General features: G+C 41.0%; 1 protein-coding gene across 12 annotated transcripts in view; it reads left to right on the forward strand.

Annotated features, from left to right (window-relative positions):
* Window positions 1–18,517, forward strand: part of DMD (dystrophin) — a 1,139,896-nt gene that overhangs the window by 1,077,808 nt on the left and 43,571 nt on the right. For all 12 annotated transcript variants that reach the window (XM_064473561.1, XM_064473589.1, XM_064473531.1 and 9 more), the window contains 4 exons: window positions 3,003–3,088; window positions 5,642–5,799; window positions 14,324–14,490; window positions 16,579–16,690. In XM_064473561.1, coding sequence (XP_064329631.1) covers window positions 3,003–3,088; window positions 5,642–5,799; window positions 14,324–14,490; window positions 16,579–16,690 — 523 coding nt within the window. The remainder of the gene's footprint in view (window positions 1–3,002; window positions 3,089–5,641; window positions 5,800–14,323; window positions 14,491–16,578; window positions 16,691–18,517) is intronic.

The raw sequence follows: 18,517 nt of genomic DNA on the forward strand, positions 1-18,517 counted from the left end.
AATTCTGGGACTGCGTGTCCTCAGTAGGTCACAGCTTTGCATGGCTTTTTAAATTTATTTAGGTAAAGAAAGTCAAGAGAATTGTCAAGAAGCAACAGTATGAACACCACCATATAGACTCATGCATGTGTCTATACTTCCGGATGTTAAACCTTTGCAGACCTGCCCATTTTCTATAGCGTTCAATCTATAATTCTTGTTAAAAGATGGAAGAGGTTCATCTCTAAGCTTAATGTGCTTACAACCCTTAGCAGTCAGGAGATTTGAGGAACACTTCATGTAAAAATTAATTTTAAAAAGCGTACCTAAGTACAACAGAGTAAATTTACCTTGAGAAAATTTACAAGTATTCCTATTCAGTGGGTTAATAATGTTAATTTTAGAATAAACCATTCATTTTGTATATGGTGAGTTTAGTGAAAAAAATATCTGTGGAAGTCTTTACTTGTGGTTTTAAGGCTCTTACCAGCTACCTTCAGCCAGACTGTGATAGGATAAACATTTATGTACAGAAATGGAAGGACATGGGTCAATAATTGTATTTCCATTGACATTTTGAACCGTATTGAAATGAAGTGCCGTGCATTGTTCTTCTATCCACCGTTTATCACAGCGGTGAAGCTTCAATGATCACCTACCAAAAAAAAGTACAGATTTATAGAGTCTCTTCCTGCAGGATCACCTCTGATAAGCCAGTTGCTTATAACATCCTCTGCAGCAGCTGCAATATCCTGTGAAGTGGATTACCCGGATTACATTATATTTTTGCACAGTGTACCAGTAATAGGGAATGGGGCTATATTCATTTAAGAGCCAGGTTTTATTTCTTTAATCTGCTTTGGTTTTCACAGAACTGTGATCCACTTCTGATTTATCATCAACTATAAATAACATGAACAAAGATACTCAGCAAGAACCAAAAAAGATGTGCTCGGGATGTTAATCCAGATCAGCCACATTAGAGGCAGAGAGGGAACTAAAAGTCATTCCACAGGCTGCTCCTGAGCTGGACTGTCCGGTTTAGATTTGTCGTGTCCAGTCCAGTTTTCTTTATGTTGCACTGTGCTGAAAGTACAACATTAGAAATTATAATTAGCTGCCTCCGGGCAATTCCCTAGCTATGCTAAGGAGCTGCATATTGCAGGACACAATGAAACAAAGAGGTGTTTTGTGTGTGAGGAAAGCTCGTAGCTATTTTGCTGAAATTCAGGTTTGAATTACGCTGGTAAAAGAGGTGACCTTGGGGTTACATATGTTTAGTTTTCATTGTAAACTTAATAGGCAGAGATCAACCAAAGTGCATAGCAGTACTGGAGACATTTAATTAGATGTACTGAATCTTTACTTTTCTTATAATTGAAAACTGTCATTTGTAAAGATATTAATCAAATTCACAGTCAATGACTGATCTAATTATGAGCACCAGCTCTGCAAATCCAACACGTTTCAGATTTGTTTTAATTGATCAGTCACTCATGCTCATTTGCTGTAGCATGCTAAATTATTGGTTTGACTTGGGAGGAGAGGAGAGGAGAGTGAACTGAACGACTCCTGATTCGTGCAGGTTTCAATTTAATATGCCTTGCAGGGAAATCATCAGTCTACATTCTTCTCTTGTATAATTTGCATGAGCCTGGTATTCATCAGCAGGAGTTTCTCAGGGCACAGATGATAATTAATTTGGAAAAGATTTGAGGGAGAGGAGTAAGAGGAGTGGAGTGTAGAAAGCAGAGGTAAACAACAAATGCTTCTTTGTGATGAAAAAAATGCAAGATTCTTCATAAAATGTTGCAAATTCTAAATTGTGCTTTGCAGGGGAGATGCATGGGTAAACATGCACCACTGGCTCCTAGAACACTTCTGTAGGATTAAAAAGACAACATGTATCTTTGCCGAATAGTGCAGCCTAATGCATGACTATGGCATGCCTGTACATGAGTGCTTTTATTTCCGGTGGTGCTCTTACTGGTGATGCTTCAAAACTGTTGATAAGGCTCTGCTTCAAAATGTCGATTTTAGGCATTAGCTTCCTATGTTGTATATGTCTTCGTTTGTAATAGATGTTATGTATTTGAAATGCTATCAGGAATAAAAGTCTTGTGGGAAGCCAGCAGCTGGAATTAAATTGAGCTAAATCAGATGAATGAGAGAAGATGTGAAGGTTTGTTGTTGCATTGCCTGCAGCGCAGAGAGGGATGCTCCTCTCACAGTCGCATTAAAAAGCAAAAGTAATAGGGCAGGCACGTCACAAGGCAGGAAGGAGCACCAGGGAAAGGCTGGAAGCAGAACAGGGACTGATGTGGCGCACACCAGCCCCTTGGCACTGCGGCAGGACAGGTTTGAGTGCTGCAAGGAGGAGCTCAGAAACCACACCATGTTGTGAATGTCATGACTGTGCAGCCTGCCTGCCTTCTCGTGGTTTCTAGACAAGCTTCATCATCCACCTGAACATCTTACAAGAGTCTCTGTCATTGCACACTGCTGGCAGAGGCTGCTTTTTTGTGCCTGGCTCCTCAAACAAGTCAGGGCAGGGCTGACAAGACAGTAGGCAGAGACTGTCTGAAACAACTCCTGCATCACATTTCCAATTAAAGTGAAGTTATATTGTCTTTGGCCAAAGGGGTGGTTTCCTGTTCCGTCAGGGCCCTCATCTTCTCTAAGACCAGCAGCAGTTCATAGAGAAGCCTTTTCAAATAGGTGTAGCGTAAAGACTCTGCAGTCTTACTTTTGTCATAAAAAAGGAGGTGAGTAATTGTTTCCAAACGAGACCGTTTCTGGTTGGATTGCTACAACGGCACTATCCAATTCAGCTACTCCTGTGGAACTACATCCATATTTTATACTTAATTTCTAGCTTTCTAACCAGCCAGTGTGTGCTGTACAACATGGTTCTGTGTGGGACTTCATTTATGACGACTACAGTACTGCCGTGAACTTCATTATAGTAAGCAAATTATGACATGAATGGGTCATATGATCAGCCAATGTTTCTTTTTCATCAGGGGTCGAACAGGAAGGATCCGTGTCTTATCTTTCAAAACTGGTGTTGTATCCCTTTGTAAAGCACACCTGGAAGATAAATACAGATGTAAGTCTTTTGGTTTTAGTTTGTGTTTGTATTCTGTTTTCATTCCTCCTATTTATTTATTGCATAAACATTTAAGTAGCATACAGAAACATTCTTTTAGATAGTCCAGTGTGTTAATTTGCTCCACCTTGTACTTTTAAGTTACTTGTTCAGTGTGGTTTTAGGTAGTTTAGCACAATGGTCCCCAAACTTTTTTGATGACGCACCCTTATTGGTAACAAATTTTTGAGCATGCATCCCCAATAGATATATATTTATTTGTAAGTTATATACATGTACTGTACTAAGATACTGTTTGCATTATCACACATACACAAAAATATACATTAAAAAGGCATGAGATAAAGATGAAATAAACACTTAATTTTTTTTATTATCAGAACAAAAAATTTTTTTTTCTGCTGGTTTTTTCTTTAGCACACCTTCATACACAAAAATGCACATCTACAGGACTTCTTGCATTACACCACTTTTAATAAAAATTTTTTTAAAAATGTTTTCCACAACATGGTCAGGGTCTTATTATGTACGTTGTGCTTAAATGTAGCTGCTATCTTTAAGCAAATACTAAAAGCACACAAACTTTGCATATTTTAACAGACTGAATCCTGAAATATTTGAAAAAATTCCACTCGAAGTTTGAGTTTTGTCTGGCTAATGAGTCATTTCATTAGTGACACTAGGATCAAGAAAAGATCTGATAAGTGTAGTTCTCAAGAGTAACTTTCTGGTTAAATTAACCGGTATCACTCATTCATGCATTTAAGAAAAAAAACAAATCCACTAAAAAAAGAGCCTTCAAGATCTGATCCAATACCATAGCAGTTCTTCATCAATTGTTATTATTCTGTTCTTCTACTAATGATAGTTGAAGAACGCTAAAGAGGAAACAGACAGTTCCAACAACGGAGTCTGTGCGTGACTATGTATAATTGGATCAGATTTTAGGGCAGTCACTATGAATGTCACAGTTTAGGTCTCTATATGTTTCATGTGGGTGTTGTGAAAAAGTATTCACAACACAAAAAGAATCTTTCAAGAAAATTACTCAGCACAGATATATTTCAAGATGATATATCATTGAGGCTTATGAAAGTTTTAAAGCAAAACATTTATTCATATTTTATAGTCTCCTGAAGCATGTGTGCATGGTAACGCATAACCCCCTTTTTAAGGTTGCAGAACTCTTCATGTTTTATTGATGAGGAAATTGAAAGCTGAATCGTTTGTGGAAGAGGAAGGAATCATCTCTGCCAGGCCATGGTCTGGCTTCATCATCCATGCCGAGTCGTAGCGCAGTTGCTGTTAGTGTTGCCACAAGTATGCGATGGGTCGCACTCCTTAGGATTTTTTCTACCGACACTCTCTAGCATAACCAAGCAGAGCTGGTGTGCTAGAGCACAAGTCTTCAGGTTTGCAGAGGTGATGGAATGGTTTATCCCAAAATTATTAATTATAAAACTAGACTTGGCAAGAGTGAGATTCATGTAATTAAAAAATAATCCTTTCTCTATCCATTCCTTTATTCCTTTGGAAGAAAACAGGTGTCAAAGCAGCGCTAGGAAGGTTATCGTGAGCAGAGCTGAAGCAACTTCATAACTGTATCCCTGGTGTCAGGTGAAATATTAAGGCAGCTCCAAAAAAAGGGGCATTAATTTATTCTAGACACCTCTCCCTCTCTCTTTCTATTCCCCTCCCCCCCCTTTTTTTTTTAAATACTTTGAAAAATGAGGAGGATTTATTCAGGTCATGTATTGTCACAGGGTTATTACCAAATAAATATTTCAGTTAATGCTAACCTGATTTTTCCTATTATTATGAACTCAGAAACCTCCTCAATTTATGTGTAGTGTAACTAATTCCCACTCAGTTAAATTGAGCTCATGAAAGGATAGTAATTCTGTCCTGTAAGGATTCTTTTCTAGAATGATGCAGTAACAGAACATGGCTTCGAGTGACATTTGACTTCAGAAGTGAAAACTTAATGTCATATTAACATTCCCGGTGGGTGGCAGGTTCGGTCATACTGTAATGTTTTTCGTGCATTTTAGAAATACTCTTGGATTAAAAGATCCTGATATATCAGAGTTAGGGAGCTCTTGGTTTTCAATTAAACTCATCTGAAAGAAGTGGATTCTCTGGGTTGTACGTTGATTGCCAAGACTTGAAAATGTGCTGTATATCATATGAGATGATTTTACTGTTAAACAATATTTTTAATACATTTATGTTGTTGTGGCTCAAACATCCTGCTGTTTAGTTAGCTGTGTTATAGAATCACAGCTGCTATTATCAGTAATGCCTCAGGTGCTGTGTTATAATGGCCTTTTTCCCAGGTACAAGCCAATGCTGCCATTAAAAATTGTCACTAGACTGCTTGTTTAACAGAAAAAACCCCGTGTTTATGGGAAGAGAAGCAGCCAAACTGAAGACGTACTTGTGTTCATGTCTGCCAAGGCTGTTGATCACACTTTGAAATGATGCAAACTACTGCGTTATTTGCCATATCCTGGTTGTGATACTTTAGCACGGGTGTCCTTTTCCTTCCTCCAGACCTGTTCAAGCAGGTGGCAAGCGCCACCGGCTTCTGTGACCAGCGCCGGCTGGGGCTCCTGCTGCACGACTCCATCCAGATCCCTCGGCAGCTGGGGGAAGTGGCCTCCTTCGGGGGCAGCAATATCGAGCCGAGCGTCAGAAGCTGCTTCCAGTTCGTAAGTTCGCGTTTGCTTGGTGTTAATTTTCTGATTTATATTTTGTGTCAAAGTAGCCTGTCCGTTCTGAAGAGGATTGAAAATCTGGAAGAAAGATGTGGGTACCGAGGGTCATTTAATGGTGGTGTTCGTTGGTGTATTAAACCGTCCCTTTGACGAGATGCGTTTGAATTAGCCCGTTTCACTGGCCCTGGTGGAAGCAGCCCAGATCACGCTGTTCGAGGGTCATTTAATGGTGGTGTTCATTGATGTATTAAACCATCCCTTTGATAGGATGCGATTGAATCAGCCCATTTCTCTGGCCATGGTGGAAGAAGCCCAGATTATGCTGTTGCCCAGACAGCAAATAATTGTCATCAAGGCTTGTATTATAACTGAACCCTGCAAGCAGTTTGAGTCTTTATTGTAGCAGCTCCTGGTTTTACAATTTTCTATTGCCAGCAATAGATCACCATTTATTGGTGCCATGGAGGTGAACAGCAATGGTTAATCTAAATTTTGGCCACATATGTACCAGTGACAGCCAGGTGCCCAGGGGAGCGATAGGAAAGGAGCAACTGCCTGCAGTGCTGTCTAGGGGCGAGGAGCGCTCAGTGAGCTCCTTCCACTGCTTGAATGGATAATGCCAGTTTTCTTTAAAGAGTACTGAAAGAATTCCTCTCCTGTCTGTTGAGGAATACATGATGAACTGGAGGCTCTTTTTCAAACTTGTAAATTATTTAATCTGGGGAGGAAGAGAGTTAAGGGAATTATTCATCCTTATCCTAACCACCAGCAGAATACACAAGATGAAGACAGCTGCTTAATGAAAAGGTAGAGGAGGGGAGGTAATGTATGGTTTGTGATTAATTCTCAATGCATCTTCAACATTACAATGGAAGAAACGTGGGGGTTTTTTCCCCCATCCCCTAACTATCCCTGGGGGATTTTTTCTTTGGCTGGGGCTGGGGAGAGCTGTTTTCTTTTTTTGCCTGCTGCTCAAGTTCCATTATGTACTAGTTTCAGTTCTGTAGGAAGCAAAACACAGCAAGATTTTTTTTCTTCAGTGAATATTAATGCTTGGAAGTAGTCGTCTTACATACAGTGACTATGAAAAGAATCTAATTCTGAAATCACCACAAACTTCAGTCGTGATGGGGTGTTTGCTTTCTGTACTTTTTAAACCTCTTCTGTTAGGTTAATTCTACAGGATTCACATTTTCCCATTTCCATCATTCATGTCTTGACCTTTTATAATTCTAGTCTGTATTTGATGCCATTTCCAAATGAATGTTTGGCCATAGCCTGGTTGGATAACCTATGCTGATTACCTATGCGTAGCAGCTTTGATAGCTGGGTTAGACCCTGCTGTGGCTTTCAAGCCTCCGAGTTCCATGGTGGGCTTTCAAGTGTGACAAACACAAAATGATGTCACAGCAAATCCATGGCCAAAAGCTCGTATGTGCAAATGACCTTCCTCAGAAATTAGGACTCGCTGGATCCTGTCCTTTCCCCAAGCGAATGGCAACAGCACTTAGAACACTGTTGGAAAACTGATAAGGAAAGTGACCTCGGAATATGACAAAAGTATGTTTTTCTGGAAGGGGGTCTGATGATATGTGTGCTTATATTAGGGAAAAAAACCAATAAAATCAACAGTGATGGAACACACAAAAACAATATTTATAAAGTAGGAAGAAGACCTTGGAATAAATGTTTATTTAAATAAAATGAGTTAGCAACATTGTCATTACAAATGAAGACATGCCGGCAGGCTGAATGCTTTGCCGCATCCAGCTGCCGGCGTTTCTAGAAACAGCCCAAGCACAGCTGGGCACAACCTTTGACATGTTCATAAATCAAAATGGCAGAAAACTTGTGGTTTCCTTCTCTTGCCTGCACTGAAAAATAGGTTTTCTTCTTACCTGCAGTAAGAGAAATTTCATCCTCTCTTTTTCTTCTAGGTGAAGCCTTATTTTATTTTAACTTGCTGAGTGGGGAGGGTGGTTTCTGACCTGAGGTGCAGCAGGACAGATGATCTTCTAGGGGGACCAGAAAGGCGGAGGGAAGCTCAACCGAGGAGGGGAAATACAAAAATGGGGGGATGGAGTCCTAGGGACAGGAGCTGAAATACAAGTGCAGGGAGAGCCCTGATGGAGGGGAGGGAGAAGGAACTAAGGAGTGGGGGGGGAAAAAAAGGGCCACCTTTATGGAGCTATGGTAGGAAGAGTGGTAGGGGTAATAGTGATGAAGAAAACAGGAGGGTGGGGTAGGATGAGGCATGAAAGAAAGAAAGGAGTAGCCAGGAGTGGAGATGGGGGAAGAAATAAGAGCTTTCCAGGAGACAGGGAGGAGAGGAGTACAGAGAGATCCTTCCAGCGTAAGACAGTGGTGTGGGCGGCACGAGGGTCCTCGGGCTGGGGGGGGGCAGCACAGGGGTGCTGGGGGGGAGCAGGGAGCAGCGTGGGAAACAGAGCGGCTGGAGGAGCTGGACAGCCAAGGGGGGATTGCAGAGGGCTCCCGGCGGCCTCCTTTTGCTGAAGTGAGTTAATTCAATTTTTAAAAATAGTGTTGGGATTCATAGTTTACATTACTGCGTGAAAACTAAATTAAGTCTTTCTTTGTACGCCCACAGTGAGGAATGCTTTTTTCTTCAGGTTTTTTTTCACTTTGGGGTTTGGTTGTTTTTTGTTGTTTTTTTTTTTTTTTCCTTTCTGGTGATGATAAGCCAGCAATAAATTACAATCATGTCAGAGTCTGCAACAAATGTGTGCTTCAGAAACCACTCTCCCAGCCCCCTTAGGTCAGGTGCCCTGGCAACGGCCTTGTCTGTCTGCACAACAGGAGAAAAAAGAAGGGGATGTTTACTGTTCCCGTGGATAACAGGGGAAATCTCTCCTGCTTTTCAGTTTGAAGTGCGAGTCCTCGGGAGTGAGGGTTGGGGAGGGACGGCTTCCCAGCCCTGCGGTTGGCAGCAGCCTGCCTTGCCTGCCGCCGCCCTGTTACTTTACATCCCCCACCACTAACACTTGCTTGTCATAGTGTTCTTCATAGACAGGAAGGTGCTGATAGTAACTGTTGGCATAAAAAGGTTGTTCTAGGACTCATCTTTCCTACGCAGTGCAGGGAGATATAACTGCCCCTTTTGAATCTTAAAGAAGAAAAGTGTTTTTAAGTGAGAGCAAAGAGCTTGATTGGATGACCATTTGAAGACTATATAGTTTAGATTGCATCAAAGCAATCTATAGATCCATGAAAAATTGAGTTAATTCAGTATTACTGCAGTGTGAAAGCACTTTCCTTTTACATCTGTGATGGGTACATTTTTTAAGTAAACAGGATAGGGAATTGTTACGGACTAAAGGACACGCGCTGTGTTTTAATCACAGTGGAAAATTATTAATATGCTTTTCTTGTATAAATAGGACCTCGGAATTCACATCACTGCCTTGGATGGGTTACTGTGACATTGGGACGTTTAAGAAGTGTGATGTGAAAACAGTGCAGCTCAGATGAAAATGTCTCTTGCTGTTTCTCAATAAAATTTTGGATATTTGGTCCTTTGTTATAAACTGTTCTAAGTATGCTTTCTTCTAAGGGTGTCCTTGAAGTAAAGTACTTGATACGAAAAAGCAGGACAGGTGGAGCTAAGGAGTAATAAAATCGGTACAGTTAATTCATATCTGTATTTTAAACCTTGTGTTATTTCGCTTCGACAGAGGAAAGTATTTTAATATTGTGTTCTATAATCTTCATTTCTAGGTTTGTACTTGATCAAAGATCAGGCAAGATCAGCCTGTTTTTTACAACCAGTTAACTGTGTCCAAATACAGTATATTTACTCAGACAATGACCAAAATTAGGGGCCTGTTAGTCCTTTTCGGTGGAGTTTGGGCCAGGACCCAAATACTGACTTTGGCCATAAACGCTGTGATTTGAATTGGTTGGGCAGTTGTTTTGTGACGAGTGGGTTGGGTTGGGTTTGTGGTTTTTTGTTTTGGGGTTTTTTTAACAGTTAGGAAATATTAGTACTGTGTACAAATAAATATATAGAGAGGTCTATATGAAAACACCATACAAATGCAGTGTTACTGTTGAGGGACTCAATCTCTTTTGAGAGATCCAGGCAGCCCTTGTTTCTATTCACAGATATTTCTTCTGCTTTTGGCTCTGACGGGAGAGCTGGCCCGAGGGGAACTAGCAAATCCTTCCTCAAGCTGCTATGCTGTAAATGTCATAAAACGGCAATTCTGGTTTTATTTCAGTGGGATTTTGTGAACCTGTGCCTGACTTTGGGAGCCACTCTTGAGAAGTCCTACAAGTGAATGCTTTAAAGAGCTATTTTACAATGGTTCAGTGTATGGGGAGTAGGAAGGTGGTGTTTTTCAAGTGTGGGTGATATAAAACTGTACACTAATTCACTTCTGGGTTCATGTTTTTTTTATTTTATTACTTCTTGCCACAAGACTAAAAATATTGACTGGAGTAGTCGGTACTATCAAGTGTAATGCAAGGGGTTAAAGTAACAATCTTAAGCATTTGCTCCAAGGGTCAAGGCAGATTTAAGCAGTTTGTATCACCCAAAGCTACCTTTATAATAATCCCTTCTTTCTTGACCATGAAGCAGCACTTGCTTGCAAACAAAAAATTCTTGCCTTTTGTTTTCTTACGAGCTAGCAATGGGGGAGCCATTTCAAGAGTGGAAGACGAGGCTGAGCCGGTTCTGGTCTGGTTCCTGGGCGATACGGCTGCTGTTCATGGCTCGCTCTGCATTTTTAAACTTCGCCAAGTCACAAGAATCCCATACCCCCATTTTCATTTTGTCCAAAATAATACTTACTCAGACTAATGTTAAGCTTTCCATCCTGGATGGGAAACACCATTAAATTAACAATGTTAATTTATTTCCAATTAATTTCCTACACTGCAGCTAAACAGAATATATCTCATCAGAAGTATCAGAAATTTGTGCCATATTGTCTGACTCTGTCCAAAAGCGTATCACTGTTCATGTAACATCACAACTGTATTAAGCATGTTTCCTATTATGGATAGACAAAGTTGATATAGCATAGAATAGTTTTTAAACTACTAACTGGAAGAAGAAGGGGAAAAAACCCAAAAAAATTCAACTTCTAAGTATTGCATAAAGATGCTAGCACCACCCAACTTCCTATTGCTCCATTGTTTCTGCAGAATAAATACTGAAAAACAGATGTCTGGAACGTAATGAATTTGAATGTCCCCCATAACAAATTGTTACTTGTAAGCTGGAAAGGGCTTATGAATTTTACTTTATGATTCACTCTGTTATTAACATAAAAATTGGGAGTTGCACAAAAATGTGTCCAAGAGAAGAACCATTAATATGCTTTACAGCTTGATCTTGTTGGTTCAGATACGAACTATATGAATTCAGAATTTTCCCTTATGTAAAATCTTCAGCTCCTGCCTTTACCGGATTTAGAGATTATTAAAATAATCGTAATAGCGGCTCAGTGTACAGTCAAGGTCTGTCCTATACCATCTGACCCTGACCAGCTTTTCTCCACATGGCTTTAAATCTTCATGTAGTATAATTCAGAACCAGTTCTGATACATTTTAATGCACCTAATCTCTCTGAGCACAGGTTTTCTACAGCCAGCATGCAGGGCTCTGGGTAGGCAGCTATTGGGACTGCTGGCAGTCGACAGTGACTGCAAAATTAAAATACGTCTTTGGATGTTACAGCAAGTCTTTCATAGCTGCAGCATTTTTGCTGCAAATTTAAGGCGGCTACAAGTGGAGAGCAGTGCTTTGAGCAGCTCGTTCTTATTCTGACTGCAGCTTGCACTGCAGCATTTCCATACACTTCATGTTTTTCTATTAGAAATGGCATCTTAAAGAGATTCTCTGAAAAATTTGTATTGAGACTTTGTATAGGAGGTGTAGTCTGCTAGGCAGGGTAATGGTTTGCCAGTGTAGTTCCTGGCTGATGCTGGCTCACTGAGTGAGCTACAGAAGGTCTCTCCCCAGCCCCTTTAGTGCCCTGGCTGCTAGCTGAAAAATAGACCTATAGACAATCATATTTTACGAATATGCCTTTCTCTTAGGAGAGTTCCAGAATTAATTTAATTCTGTTGAATTCACTGATGTCCTGCAGCAGAAGGCAGTATCTGCTGTTCCAAACAAATGCTGTTGCCAGCCTAAATTCTGGCTAGATGCTAGTAGCTACATGAAAAAAAGAGGAATAGGGTTTAATGCAGAAGTCTTCAGAAATATTTCAGTGTGTAGGGAAAAAAAGGTTATTCCATTTCGTATAAGAATTATAGTGAATATTAAATTGTGAGGGACTTTATCTGAATAACAGTAGATATGTTGTGGTTTTCATGGTTTTTACCCCAAACATCCAAAAAGGATGTATATGACTCTACTAGAAATCCTTATACATGGATCCTAAATGCAGTCATAGGAGTCTTTAGATTGTTTCCCAACTAGCATCTCAAGAAGAAAGCCCTGACCAAAAAACCCCCTTTGTTTCTAATTAACCAAAGTATTGCAGCAGCATTTTAAGTCAATTTTAATGCATTGCATTAAAATTGACTTAACCCCAGGAAGTGTTCCCTGGGGTTTTTTTCCACATCTTTCTTGTGGCCAAGGGTTCTGTCTAGGAGACTTCACATTTTCCCCAGTCTTCAAGTATTGATCAGTTAATTTGTTTGTCAAGATTATAAACAGTGTTAGCTTTAAACAAAAAAAAAACACACAAAAAACAAACCACCAAAAAACCCCCACACAAATAATTGTTTTTCCTTATAGCTCTCTCTCCTTTACATCAGTTGTGATATTTTTCCTCTAAACTCATTGCTAGCATTTTTAGTTGAATAAGCCTTTAGCTAGGTCATACTAGAGTCAGATTTCATGAGAAACTGGAAAAGTAACTGAGAGCAAGCATAAAAAAAGTCAGCATTCAATCCCCTATTCATCTTGGTCCATGTACATGATACATTAATGCGTATTATTTATTTAAATGCTTCAGATAGGTTTGGAACCACAAAGGAAGACAGTCTGCCTTGTGAAGTTTGAAATATAAAAGACTAGCCCACAGAGGGCTGTATTTGAAACTCCAGAGAAAAAGGAAAACAGAAGGTTTAAATATATTCTGCCCATAAATATGCTGTTTCTCTTGGGTAGCATGGAAGGAAATGTCTCAAGGAATTTGAATTAGCACGTAGCGGTGGTTTAGAGACATGGAGTGGGGTAGTATCCCACTTCATTGCTTGGGCTGTTTCCTGTGTGGGCTCGTCCTCCTCCCTCCCGTCCTTCCCGCCAGAGCCCTTCACTGTTTCCACCTGATCCATCACCTCACCTTCAGCACTGAAACCAGCTCCCAGGTTCTCAGACAATCAGTTTGGTGCTGGCTCTGCACCACCCTGCGCACCAGAGAGACGCTCCCTATAAACATGGACTCTGTTACTTCACTGTTTCCCTTAAAATCCCTTTTGATGCTCTTTGCCTTTATTCTGTGGTGTTCTTCGCGGTGGCTAGCCCGCCGGTACGGTGTGACCTCTACCCATGTAGACAGATCACTGTTGTCCTCTGTTACCTTGTGTTTCTTGTCTCTCTGTTGTTTCTTCTTCCATACTGTGGGTGCTGCCGGGTAGGGGTGATACACCATTTTTTTGGTGTGTGCATGGTGCCTGCCATAATGGGATTCAGCTCCGCGGCTGAGCTGCCTTGAAGTTACTGTAGAAGAGATAACTGAAATAATCATAGCGGTTAGGATGTGATGGGAAGACAGCAGAGGAACGGGACTGCCGGGAAGTTTATGGAGGCTCTTCTGCTGCTGGCAAAGAGGTGAAAGTTGGATGTAATGGAATATGAGGTTAAATTGATTGTATTCTGTGGGGCAAAACTGTATTGTGTTTGCAAGCAATGACAGGAAATTTAGAGGTGGTACGGTGGGAAGAGGGATTTTGAGGCGTTTAAGGAGGCAGAGAGGTTACGTATTCAACAACAGGCTTGAGGGAGGATTTGAATGATTTCCTAATGCATGCATTTAGAAGAAAGGTCAATACCAAAATGAAGGATGTTAAAGAGGAAGGGATTTTGATCAAAGAAAGTGCAATTTTTAGGGCTTGGATGACACAAACTTCTTAAAATAGGTGAGAATCGGTGCTATGGAGGCTCAGATAAGGAGGATGGGAAACATAAGATCAGGCATCGAAGGTGATCCTGTAAGTGGATGATTTTCTCTGTGACAGAGTACATGGTAGTGCTGTCTACTTGTAATAGGGAATAAGAGGAAGAGAGATTTGAAACATTAATAATAGTGTTCAGCTCCTGGCTTGAAGGCAGGATCCTGGACATGGTTTTTGTTTGGGCTTTTTTTTGTTGGTGGTGTTGTTATTGTTTCAGTTTGGAATGGCTGAACTGGGGAAAAGCTGTAGTATATTCAGGGAAAAGATATGTAGTAGGCAGGAAATTAACAGCTTAAACTGTTAATTAGCTGGTAGTAGATAGGTCAATTGTGCTCAGCCCTTGTGTTTCTTCCCCATGTTACAGGCCAACAACAAACCGGAGATCGAAGCAGCCCTTTTCCTGGACTGGATGAGGCTGGAACCACAGTCCATGGTGTGGCTGCCTGTCTTGCACAGGGTGGCTGCTGCTGAGACTGCCAAACACCAAGCGAAGTGTAACATCTGCAAGGAGTGTCCAATTATTGGATTCAGGTACAAGCTCGCTTCCTTTCCATGTGTATTACTGCTTGGTGGATCAAGAGGTCTGCATGTTTCCAGGTGAAACATGTGCTTGATTTTATGCACGTTGTTCAGGAAAAAAATAATTGTGACAGGGCAGGAGGGAGAGTGACACCTGGACTGGGTACAGTGATGTGAGAGTTGAAGAGAACAAAAACCATCTATCAGTTTAAGATATGGGCCTTCCTCTGTGTCCTACTTGTGCCTGCAGTCCTTCCGTACCTCAGCCAAAGTATTGGTAAATTTCACAACTAATACGATTTGCTTTGCATTCAATCTGTCCTATACGTGCTGTTACATTTTCTGAGCAGGATCCTTATGAATTGCTTTCTGTCATGGTATAAAGCAAAGAAACTCCTTGAAAATTTGCAGACGTGTAAAGCTATATGTGCATTTCTCGGAGAAGAATGTAGCTGGTGGAAGATTAACCTGGAGTGGGGGAAATGTTGCTGGTCTATTTAAACATCTGGAGCGACACCATGGTTACTATGGCAATGAATAAGTCACTGTGTTGTAAAATGGCTGTGTATTGGTATGCCTGTTGAGAATCCACTTAACGGCTAAGTAAATATTCACTTTCAATTATGCCTAGACTTGTTTTATCACTTTGCTTCGCAATAGCTTCTTTGTATGGTTTCTGGCCTTTTTACGCATGGTGGTCTTTTGCCACTAGCATTTCTCCTTCTGTGGTATTGTGTTGTTTACAAGGAGCTTTCTGTAATTTTGTTTCTAAAATGCAGATAGACAACAGCAGCAAACAGTACCACGTAGAAGAGCCATCATTTTGCTCTAACCTGGTCGAGTATGAATGTTGCTTTTACGCCTGTAGTGGGGCAGTGCTTTCTCCTATGCAATTTCACAGGCAGTGGGAGATGGGGGAAATAATGAAGACATTGCTTTGTTTTGAATCTGAGTTTTTCTTCAGTGAGGCTGTTCTGCTAATCAATTCTTCTGGTTTTATTCCCCTTGAATATCTTAACTGGGAAATGATAAATATTACTGAGGAGTTCAACACATCCGCAAAGTCTCATTTTCCTGTTCCCAGATACGGTTTATGAAACTACTGAATTACTTACATGGTTTTGTGTAAGCAGCCAAAGACAAGTAGGTGGAATTGAAAAATGCAGCACTTGGACAATCAAAGGATGGCAAGTGAACGGATAGTCTGTAGTGAGCATTGAGAACTCAGGAAGCGGACACTGGAGCTCTCTGTTTGCATCTAATTTTACTTGTCTGATCTCATCTGGCTCTTAAATTTATATAACAAATCTATTATCATGATAGTCAAATCTGTCTGTCGCAGATATTTTTTTCTCTGGCTTTGCAAGTCATCGAGACGCTGTATACATACTTGACAAAAAGATACTTTATTGGAAGGCTTTTAGAAAGCTAATACTGCGTGCCTCAGTACATGTAAAACAATGTTCTTTTGAGGTCATTGTGACTGAACTGCTTTGCGTATTTGGAACAAGACAACCCTTATGCCTCTGGCTCTTTCAAGCACTTCAGCAAAGCAGATACAACAGTTAGCTGCCTCATAGAGCTGATGAGATTAAATAATGGCCCGAAAGTGCATTCGGAGTTTTGCATGGATGGAATGCCGTAGAGGAAAATTGTTTTGATAGAGGTGCTGTGAAGGACACAGATTCCTGCCTTGTATGCAGAACTTGGGAGCTTGCTGGAGTAACTTCTTGAGGAGGGCATTACTTATTTGAATTTTACTTCCTCAGGACGTTCCGTGTTAGGAATCATGGCAAAAAGCAAAAGAACTGAAATTAGCATTGTAGAAACAGTCTGGTGTCTTTTGTGTGTTACGAGTGATTGTGTAGAAACCTTACCTTTTGTCCAGCGTTAAAAATTTTTTTTGAAGATTCAGATCTTTGATAAAAGTCCGAGGCAGCAATACCTGCCTGTCAGTGGCAGAGGAGCACTGCATGGCATCGCACGCCATGTGACATCTCAGGGAAGAGAACTTACTAATGCAGAAAGCTTGTCGAGCTGATATGAAGCATTCACATACAAAGCTCTGAAGCCGTGGGTTTTTTTTTCCTCCTCTTTTAGGTACAGAAGTTTAAAGCACTTTAACTATGACATCTGCCAAAGTTGCTTCTTCTCTGGCCGCGTTGCAAAAGGTCATAAAATGCACTATCCCATGGTGGAATACTGCACACCAGTAAGTAGCTGTTTTACTGACCCTTACTGTCCCTTCTTATGTAGAAAGGAAAAACTTCATTTCCTGTGCGCAAGGTAATGGAGCATTTGGGTGGCTTTCCTCTCCCCCCTCAAGTCACCTCTTGTATACTACACATGCCAGCCATTTCTGATGCTTAGTAAAGGATACTCCAGTGGTTCAAAGTAAAAAGTTTATTGTACAAGGCTGTGTCGTAATATATTTTTGCATGCTAATGACTCGTTCCATGTTCAGTGCCATAGTTCACTTTACGGGTCCTGCAAGAAGCCTGTGTGCAAATACGCATTCGTATCTTAGGTCGCAATGTTTTCTCCATCTCAGTGTGAGATTTTTCTTCCTTTCCTCAGCAAGTTTTTTTTCCCTCCAAGACTTCGCATATTTAAGTTCTTTACTATTTAGTAGTACCTTTGTATTGTATGGGCATTTGGTGATATAAAATACCAGGGAAGTTCTCAAGAGTAGCAAGTTAGATTTCATTTCTGAAGACTGGAAGCTGGTGTATTTAATGCAGCATGGTGCAGATGTGCTACATTGATGGTGTGGTGAGAGTCCTCACCCTTGTTTCAGAGCTCTCAAAAAGATTACTTTTGTGTAAACATTTCTTTCATACCAGACAGCTGGCAAAGGAAATCCCATGTTACTCTCTGTGTGCTCCTTTTTCTTTTTTGCCACTCATTACCAGGGCAGAAAGGCATAAATTAGAGGAGCTCACAAGCTGTCCTTCCACGACGCAGCATGCCTGAGCTTTCAGCTGCCTTTGCTATTGTTTGTGGTGGTCTTGAAGCAGCGCGTTCTCTGGTTATCATTTCCTGGTGTGACGGGATGATCCCTGGTCTTGTACTTTGACCTGCTGGTTAAACATAAATGGTGAAAATAATGCATCAAAATGCATTTATGGGCTAGCCTCATAAAATTATGGGAATGGTCTTTACGTCTTCATCCAAACAAAAACACATGGCCAAAATAAAAGCGAAGACTCTCAGCTTTTCTTAGAAAGTTAGGAAAGAGAGCGAAAAAACTATTCCCCTAAAATATTATAGTAAAGCAAAACCAGTATTTTTGTTAGTTTTAATTTATGGGTACCTATTTACATTACCTGTCATCTTTTACTGTACTATTTAAACGGCAGTACTTAATCTGAGCCTCTGCAAGCGCAGCCAGTGTACATCTGCAAGCTCTTTGTCAGTATTCATTGGCTGCTGCTTTTCAGCGTCATCCCCCAGGGGTTAGAGGTGACTGCAAAGGGCGATGTGCCTGAACTGCTGCACGAGTCAGAGGGAAATGCTGGCGCTGCCTGGGCAGGTCTGAACAGACTTCTCCATCGCAGGCATTCCTAGACCAAGGCTCTCACGATCCGAGTCGTAGGCAGAGCGAGCGAGCGACGGACGGACGGCGTTACAGCATTCCTTCCAGCTGCAGCTGAATACCTCCTTGCTGAACCGGCTACATTCTTATTCTTGCTAATAAGCGACGTGGGAGATTTGCGAATGGCGCGCAGAGTGCACAAACCAACACCTTGCTACTGTTTTCTTAACGTGTTCATAAGATGTGTTTTAAGGAGAGAGGAACAAAAAATGATTGTGAGACACCCCCACAGCCGGCAGCAGCTGATTGCAACACGGGGTCCAGCAGGTTTCTCTTCTCCCTAAAAATACACATTACTAACAGGCAAACACAGTGGTGAACAGAGAACTTACAACTGCATCCAGATTGCTGGGTCAGAATAAAGAACCATTCACAGCCAGTACATTTTTTTGTGAATCCTGAACTCCAGCAGCCCATGCTAATGTGCCGTGCCTGGCTGCACCA

This window comes from Phalacrocorax carbo, chromosome 1 (genome assembly GCF_963921805.1).
Source record: "Phalacrocorax carbo chromosome 1, bPhaCar2.1, whole genome shotgun sequence".
NCBI lineage: Eukaryota > Metazoa > Chordata > Aves > Suliformes > Phalacrocoracidae > Phalacrocorax > Phalacrocorax carbo.